Here is a 9,962-nt window from a genome sequence, read left to right on the forward strand (position 1 = left end):
TAATAAAATTAAACAAAAATTCACTAAAAAATAATCAATAACTGCCTTCAGCCATCGAAAACTTATCAACGCTATTTAATTTTGGTACTCTGTTTCCTTTTTTCTTATCCTCACTGAAAGATAAAAGAACTTTGCTTCAGGCTCCAAAATCAGTTACTGTCGAAAGCAAGTGTGGTGGTCAATACTGTTATTTTGGTCTTGAGACTGGTATACAAAAAGCTGTTTCTGCAGATAGCATCAGGCTTCAGCTATTAGTATAGCTAACAGCTTGTTTACTTATTCACGTGAACAGCAATGCTCTACTGCCATTTCGCAAGTTTATGATTAAAAGAAACATCGATTTTTTCAATATCTTCTCAGAAAAACACAGTATCATTGTCACTGTGAGACAAATAATCATGAAGAAATTCTTCACTTTCATAATCACTTTCCGAGTTTTTGTCTTCTTCTACTTAACCAATATTTTGTGTAAATTTTCAACTGTCATTATATTTTTCGACTTTCTCTTCTTCACTACTAGAAGATGGTTTTGCCAGAGCTAGAACATTAGAGTGGCATTTTCGCCAGTTTTTTAAATAAGCCATTAATTTCTTTTGTCTTAAGATACGTACGTGACATGAAATTTTTAAATTAATCAAACACTAGATTATTATATATCATTGGAAAGGTTTTTAATTCATTATTTTAATCGTGAAAAAATTATCGAAATTGAATAATTCTACAAAAGGTTTTGGCATTTTGAGTACCGAATTTTTGATATATGGACTTCTTGAAGAAACTGTGATCAAATTTGAGAGTTTTTTAACTTAAAACGTCATAATTTGGTCAATTCTTATCGAAATACATACAACTTGCCATCAAAAGATAGGTCTAACAAAGGACAATATATATATATAAAGAGTGTACAAAGAGCGCTAGAGGGGCGTTTACAAAACTCTTTATTATATTGAAAAATGTAGATTTTTTAAAAGAAAATATTATTATTTAATTGAAATTCATAATTTTTATTTGTATTTTTTAATATATTCTAACAGGGTACTATCAAATATGATTTGGATACAAAGTAATAATGTTGATATTGGGTCAGAGGCGCACCCTCTGACCCAATATCAACATTATTACTTTGTATCTTCATATAAAAATCCATGCAATTTAGTATCAAAAGAAAGAAAGGTTTTAGGGATAATGGCGTGAAAAGGGTGCAAGAGGGTATTATTCAGAAGCTCTATTCCTCTAACACCGTGGGTAGGGTGGGTTAAAACTTAAATATTATTTTTTTGTAATAATAAATAGTATTTATATAAAACACAATATTTTCATAAAAAAATCTAACTCAACTATATACAAAAATTAATTTACAACAAGATTATATACAAGTATCAACTTAATAAATATATTCATATACAATATACATACACCAATCAAGAAATGTATATAGATTCAGCTAAGTGAATCTATATAAACTTATTAATAAGAATATTTATAGTTGTTAACAACTACATTCCTGAATCCTCTGCCATCCCTCTTCCATCATCAGGCCCATATGCGGAAGGCCCTTTTTGATTTAGGCCCAGGGTGGCTTTGGCGCCAAACCAAGAAATCACTCCTTGACAAGTCTATATTTAAAACAAAAATAGTAAATAAGTGTTCAAAAAATTAAAATGAAAAACAAAAACTAAAACACAGTAAAAAACTTTTAAAGGAGGTCTTGGTTTTCACTCTGGGTGCAAGATGGCAGTGATGACGTGGATGAAGCTGGTAAATTTAATTCTTAAAAATTTTAATATGAAATAAGTTTAATAAAAATTATAAAAAATAGTGTTCATTTAGTAAAAAACCATTTAAAAAAACAAATTTACAACATCATTAAGATATATCTACCAAGTTCCTCCTTTTTGCGCCTCTTACTTTCTTTAGTGTCTAGAGTGTTTTTAGTGTAATAGAAAGTGAGAAATACCTTTTATATTGTCGCTTTAAGACAACTTGCACAGCATCAAGACAAGCAGAAGTCATTTTTTTAAGCTAGTTATCAATGAAGCTTATACGAGTGTTAGTAACCACTAATGATTACTAACACTCGTAAAATGGAGTAATGGAGCATGTATTGATTTTAAAATGTTAGGGGCAAGAGTATTCCCAAAAAAATCTGTTCTTCTGCAAAACTGAGCAGCTGGATTAGATTTATTATTTGTAATTATTAGCAAAACTTTTTTTCACTAACTGACTACCAGAAACAAGATCAAAAGTTGCATCCTCACCTAAAACATAAAACTTTTTCATTCAAGGCTCAGTATGGAGTTTTCCAAACAATGCAAGCGCGCACATTTCTTTTATTGCAGTTTTATTACAAAATGCCTCTCTTAGAAATGCAAAATTTTACAATTTACTGTTCCAACAGTGAGGAAATGTTTAAACTCACTGTAATGCTTGATAAAAATGAAATAATTATGAAAAAGAATATGAAGCCGATTTCCATGATATCTAGGATAATACTTCGTAGTAGATCGTTTTCATTTAAAAAATTTACAAATCCTTTTGGATCACCTTTGACATCTATAAACCTCATTTTGTTCATGGCTAAAACAATTTTAACTGCCATTCAATCATTTCCAAATAACTAACAACTATCACACTCAAGAGAACATTCAAGCGACATGAAACTGCACACTCAAGCAACATGAAACTGCAATTGTGTCAAGAGGGTGCAAATGGTAGTTCAGCTCATTCAAATTCTTTCCCCAGGTTGCACAAACTTTGCTTATAGTAAGATGGTTGACTGCAACTCTGTATGACATTATGTTAGATATATTTTCAATAATCGAGTTATGACATTCATGAAAGCTACTTAGGTAAAAATCTCAATAAACATATAATCAATTGAAGTGCATATATGACTTTCATAATCAAATGCTGTTCCTCCTGGTAACTGACCTAGAGCAAACACAAGACATTTATCTTAAGATGTTAGGTTTATGCGATTATTGTGGACACTTTCTTGTGTTGTAGCATCAAACCCAAGAGTAGGATTATTATTATGCATAGCCCACTCTGCTGCTTGCAAATCTGGAATACTGCCAAGTTCACAAGCTCTTTGCTTGACAGTACTTCGATGAGGAATATTATTAAAAATAACACCTATATAATACCCTATTTTGCTCATAAGATATGAAATGTTACTTGTTGGTTATATTACACAACTGCATATTATAAATTATTGTTCTTATTTGTAATAAATATGTTTTTTCATCTTCTGGCATAATTACATTTCTTTCCTCCCTAATCTGGAGCAAATCATTCTTCAAACTAGCAATTACCTTGTTTCTTGTAAAAAACAGCAGCATTATGCTTAGTTTTGAGTTGCCTTAACTTATTCTTTTCATTTAACTTCAAAGCTTTTTTTTTTCAGCTTTAAAGTGACAAATCTGCTCACTGTAATTTTATTTTTTGTGTGTGTTTTTTCAGATCTGGTATTTCTGTCCTTGAAGCTTTAATTATTTTTTCTATTTCGTTTAACATTTTGTCTTAGAACACGTAATTGGTTTGGCATGCTGTTTAATTCAGCTTTTAAAAGTGCTAACTTGTTCCAACATTATTTGTAAGAGTTAGCTTTTTTTGTTTTGGGCCTAATTTCTCTCTAAATGTATGTTTAGTTACGTCTCATTCGCTATAACCTGCAGATATTGATGTTCAACTATTTAAAGTAGATAAAACATTTATATTGGTATGTGAAACATCTGAGAAGCTTAATGATAATACAATATTAGGCAAACTTGATATATGGCTTAAAAAAGGTTTATTGCAAAATTCATAAAAACGCTTACTGTTCTCAGCCCTGCTATAATTTCTAGACCAATTCAATGATTTATTTATGAGACTTCTAACCTGATTTTTACATATTTCTATCTTAAAATGTCTAGTGATTTGTTAAGATGTTTTGAGAAACGAATCACTATTTGAATTGTGGCAAATAGGCATTGACTCTAATACAGAGTGTAATACAGTTTGTAGAAATGGACATATTTGTTTATTATTTACAAAAAAATTTTTTATTATTTACAAAATTTTTTGTAAATAATAAAAAAATATGTCCGTTTCTACAAACTGTATTACACTCTGTATTAGTGTCAATGCTTATTTGCCACAATTCAAAATAAGCAGTTAAATACTATTTGCATTCACTATAAAACACAAACTTTGTTTTTGGCCCCATGATTTCAGAAAAAAGTTTAATTTTTATAAATAAAATATAACATATTTAAAAAAATGGTAAATATAATGACATTATATTTACCATGGAATGGTAATGGAGGATTTTAATGTCATAATATTTACCATTTTACTGCGAGTGTATCGCATTACTGAAGCTTAAAAAGTTATCTAATTAGAGTATAATGTTAAGGTGTCTGAGTACGCTTTTTTTTCAATGAAATTTGGCAGGTAGTAAGAAAAAAGGTTAATAAAGGTGAGAGAATATATTAGAAAAATGAACCAGCACTCCTTCAATATATACTTGATGTCCAAACAAAAACAAAACTTTACCTAATTGGAGTAGAGTTGTAAAGTGTCTGAGTATGCTTTTTTTTTATGAACTTTGGCAGGTAGTAAGAAAAAAGGTTATTAAAGGTGAGAGAATATATTAGAAAAATGAACCAACATTCCTTCGATATATACTTGATGTCCAAAAAACAAGCAAATTTTTAACAACAATAAATTCATAATAAATAAAATTTTAACTCAAAGAAACCCATGTAAAATTAAAGTTCAATAATTCTAGTATTCAAAAAATATCTATGTTGATACATATTTCTAAAAATTAACAGAGCAAAACAAGTTCATACCATGCAACTTTTCAACTAACTTGAAAAAACGTGTCACAGAATTCGGCCGAAAAAACAGCTTTGTAAAATCCGAATTTACGCGTACCTATTTAAGAACAAGTAGAAATTTGAATATTAAATAAAAGGTTTTTGAAAATTCAAAATTTCACACATAAACACCCTCTGTTTTGCACATTATACTAAAATATTGCTTTATTACTTTTTCGCTTTAACTATTTTTACTTTAAGCACCAATTCAACGGACGGTTTTTTTATAATTAAGTTTTTTTGTCAACGTTGATTTTTCGTTGAAACAATGTTAAATAAACAACGTTTAAATCGTAACGTTGTTTTAAAGTTGAGACATTGTTGAACAACGTTGAAACAACGCTTCAACCAAATTTCAACGTTGAAACAACGTAGAGATGTCGGCTGGGATAATTAGGAAAGCTTTTCAAGCTTTTGGTGTGACATGGAATTGTCAGAAAGCAAAAGAATTTATTCTTAAAGCTGCTAATCAAATTTATGTAATTATTGGAAAAGACATAAAAAATGTATATTCATCATTAATGTTTGATTCAGCGTCTCGTCTCAACACACATTTTTTTTCAGGAAGTATTCGGTTTACAAAAGACGGAAAACCGTATGATCGAACTTTGGGAATGCTCATTTAGCATGGACAACAATTTGGGACGGTTTTACCCAACCAGATAACTACTATGCTTGCGGAAGTAGGGAAAGGAGAAGACGATATTTACGATATAACTTGTTCAGATCAATATAAGAACATGATTAAAACTTCTGATAGTATCAAAGAAATGTAAAATCAAATGATTATTTGTAATGAATTTGTCGAGGACCCAGTAAACAATGAACAGTTGGTAAGTAGTTGGCCCGATCCTAATAACCAACTATTAGCTACAGTTGGGCCAACAGTCGGCTATTTAGTTGGTACCGTTAAAAAACATAACGCTTTTACCAACACTTAGTTAACTGTTTTATAAACTGTTGGTACCATTAACGGCCCAACAGTAATAAAACAGTTGGCAAACAGTTGGTACCATTACCAACCCAACTATATGATTTTTTTCGCGACATTTTAAATTCTCTTTGCAATTGAAAGTGCAAATGTTATAAATGTTTACAACTTTCTCTACAACTTGACGTGATGGTGAAAAATGAGTTGCATAACCATGAGCGCGATCTCGTCTCGTTCTCGTTTCTCGTGAGAAATTGGACTTCTCGTGAGAAACGAGAAATAGAAAATTCTTGCGAGAAGTAGAACGAGACATAAATATTATATTATTTTCCAAATTAAAAATTATTATCATTTACAAAATGTTTAATAATTTGTTTTCTTAATTAATTAATATTTTGACTCCGTGATTTTAATAAATCTAATTAAAAATTTAATTTGTTTTTGACAAAAACAAATTAAATTTTCAATTGGATTTTAAATTAGATATTTAATTAGATTTTTTTTAGAAATCTAATTAAAAAATTTTAATTAGATTCTAAATATTTTTAATTAGAATTTAAATACAAAAACTTTTTGTATAAAATGGTGCACTTTCGACTTAATTTCATTAGTTTACCAGTGGAATTCAACTTGACACATATTGTTCATATTGAAAAGAAATATTCTTGCCTCATTTCAACGACAAAAAATGTCACCAAAAAAAACAAGATCAGGAGATATTTTCAAAAAACAAGTGACGGTGCTGAATGCAAGGCGTTCAAAAAGTCTTTGAAAACAAAAGATGGAAACACAAGCGGACTTCAATGTCACGTCGAAAAAAAACACAGCCAAAATTACTTTGAGTATTCTAAAAAAACGGACGACTCTCTCCCTCCTTCTAAAAAGAAACAACAAACCATGGTCGAAATGCTTGAAACAAAGTCCAAATATGACAAAGACAATTCCATTCAAAAACAGTTTGACTCTGCAATGCTGGATTACTTTTGCACTAATCTGGCATCCTTTTCAGCAGTCAAAGGAAGAGGTTTCAAGAAATGGTTTGACATTGCAAAGCCTAAACTGACCCTTCATCACAGAACAACATATTCAAGAAAGCATTTGATTCGGTCAAGAGAAGTTCAAGCTGGAATGAAGAGCATAATAACGGAGATTACACCAAATCTAAAAAGTGCTGCATTTACTTCTGACCTTTGGACTTCTAGAGCTCAGGACAGCTACATCTCTTGGACTTTTCTTACTATTGACGAAAATTGGAGACTACATTACTGGACGCCCCATGTCCAACAGTTCCCATGCAGACACACAGGTATCTTAATTGAAGGAAAGCTGGATTCTTTCTTAGAAGAACTAAACTTGCCTGCTGATTTGCCAATGTACTGTGTGATCAACCAGACAAGAAACATGAAACTTGCAGTCAAATTGTCAAAGCGCCTTGACCAATACTTGTGCAACAACCATATTTTGCAATGTGCAGTTCGAGACGCATTTGGAATGACTGCTGGAATGGATGATGCATTGCAAACATGCAAAGATTTGGCTTCTTTAACTCACCGGTCAACGGTTGTAGCTGAGTTGCTTGAATCAGAATCAGACGCTCAAGGAATCAATTTTAGTCAGTTACGCCAATCTGTTGACACAAGATGGAATAGTGAACTGGATTGCATTGCTTCTATCCTACATCTAAAGAGTGCAATTATAAGCTTATGTGCAAATGAAGATATTTTTTCTTCAAAGACCATCAGTGCATCACAGTGGAAATCAATCGAGGGAGCAGTAGAAATTTTGGCACCACTTAAAGAAGCTACAAAAACGTGGTAGGCTGAGTCTTATCCAACAATTAACACTGTCGCCGATTCTCTTCATTTAATTCATGACAAAATTGATCAATTTATTAAGACGGATGGAAAAAATGGCTACGGCGTCTTGTATGCAAAAAGCTTGAAAAGCTGCATTGAGAAAAGATTTTCTCTTTATCACACTGGAAACTTATTGAGTGCTGCAGCAAAATACTTAAATCCTGCTTTAAAGGGACTTCACTTGAAGCTCTTCAAAAAACTTCAAACAGCAAAAGATTAGTTAGCCTCACAGGTTAAGGATAATGTTGAGTGCCAACCTTTTGCCAGAGTCCTTTCAGCAGAATTGTCCCCTAATTCAAAACTGAAGCGCAAGTTAAACGTCAGACTTGAAACACAAGAGCCAACATTTAAACTGAATCCTATTTTGAGCAAAATGTGCCAGTATGAACATCTCCCTGATGCCAAAAAAGACTTTCCAATTCTTGATTGGTGGAAATTGCATTCAAATACATTGCCAGAACCCTCTTCATTAGCTTGACAAATTTTAGCTATTCCAGCAAGTTCAACTAAATCAGAGAGAGTTTTTAGCTCAGGTGGAAATGTCGTCTGATCATCCAGACAAAACTCACACCCAGAAAAAGAAAAACAAATCATCTTAATCAGAGAAAACATTGTCTTGTTGGAAAAGTTTTGCAAAAAAATTCTGAATTAATTTTTGAAAAAGTTGTTTACATTTGACAAATGTCATTTGTGTCTATTTGTCAAAACCATGTTTACAATTATTTTTTTTTTACTTGGATTTTAATAAATTTGTTTTCAAAAAATGTTAAATTTCTCGTCTCGTCTCGTTCTTGGTCCCATGAGAAGTACTAACTTCTCGTCTCGGTTTGAAAAAAGCTAGTCTTGCTCATGGTTAGAGTTGCATATTAAAAATCAAAACGCAAAATGCTATTCAAAAAACAAATTATTTGTTCGGCATAAGAAAATTTTTTTTTTTTTGTTGACCTGTGTTATAATACATGTCAACAAAATAAATTTTTTTCTGTTATAATAAATACTTAGTAATACTCATTGTAATAATAACAGTAGTAATAATAATAACAACTGCAATTATAATAATAACAGTAGAAATTTACAACAGTAACAATAATAAAAAACTACCAGTAAGCAACCCCTAATATAGGTTATGAGTAATTAAATCATTAATAACAAAAACATAATAACTTGATATATTACCTAATTAAATACAAGTTTATCTATAATAATATTTTAACTTTGACTCCCTATCAGCAATGTCATTACTCATTACTTCATTACCTATCAGCAATGTCATTGCTCGTTAATGACATAAAGACCGCATTAACATCAGTTAATGCGGTCATAAGTTCTTTTTAAAATCTGTCACAACACAGGTATCAGAAAAAAAGTCAAGTAACACCTAAAAAATAAACGAAAAAAAAATTATAGTTTTTAATTAAAAAAGTATTATTTGCATTTTATTGCTAGTAGAATTAGGATAATAATATAACAGAAAATACAAAGAATAAAAAAATAGCTATAACAGCCTAGATCTATCAACGCAAAACACAATAACAAATGTAGTAACGCTGGCTAATAACACCACAACTTAATAAGATATTTTATTAGCAAAAATACTTGGACTAAAAAGATTTTATTTATTACAATATTTGAACAATCGATATATAAATTATCATGACCAATTGTGGTATTAAAAAATACATTAGAGCTCAGTAATTACCTAAGTTTTATTATTTCTCCATCTCATCTAAGAGAGAGCGGGAGAGAAAGTGCTTCCAAAGCAGCATGTTAAAAAAAGTAAAACACGCAATAAATAGTAGTAACTGGTTTTATTACGTTACCAGTAAACAAAATTATATTTACCTTGATTTAATTTCAAGGATTTCTTAATTAAGCTCGAGCTTCTCTCTAACTGTTGACTAATGATTAATAGTGTAAACTTCACATCATTTTAAATTTACAAAATTAAAACCATTTTTCAACAGTAAGCAGACTAATCAAGTGATCACAAAGGCAAAAAAAAAAGAGAACATAATTATGTTTGAAATTAGAAAAAAATTTAAAATCATTTAAATTTAAAACTTTTATTAATTGTTACTATAAATAGTAAAACTCATACTTTGCTCTGTTCTAAACTGACTAAAGTAAAATCAAATTAACAGACATTAACACTGCTTGATACTGAATTCTGGCAAGTAAGTTTTCTGCTCGTGCAGTTTGCAGTAGTAAGTTTGCAGCATATCTTATGTATCAACAACGATTAATTTCGTCTTGCCTAGATCTATCTCTTTCACTTGATATCAACTATTTTCAAGTTGCCTATTAGCATTT

General features: G+C 30.5%; 1 protein-coding gene across 1 annotated transcript; it reads left to right on the forward strand.

Moving 5' to 3' along the window:
* The first annotated feature begins 6,378 nt into the window (after window positions 1–6,378).
* Window positions 6,379–7,614, forward strand: LOC136086177 (E3 SUMO-protein ligase ZBED1-like). Its single transcript, XM_065808457.1, has one exon. The coding sequence runs from the start codon at window positions 6,379–6,381 to the stop codon at window positions 7,612–7,614; it is 1,236 nt and encodes a 411-aa protein (XP_065664529.1).
* The last annotated feature ends 2,348 nt before the right edge of the window (window positions 7,615–9,962 follow it).

This window comes from Hydra vulgaris, chromosome 10 (assembly GCF_038396675.1).
Source record: "Hydra vulgaris chromosome 10, alternate assembly HydraT2T_AEP".
Taxonomy (NCBI): domain Eukaryota; kingdom Metazoa; phylum Cnidaria; class Hydrozoa; order Anthoathecata; family Hydridae; genus Hydra; species Hydra vulgaris.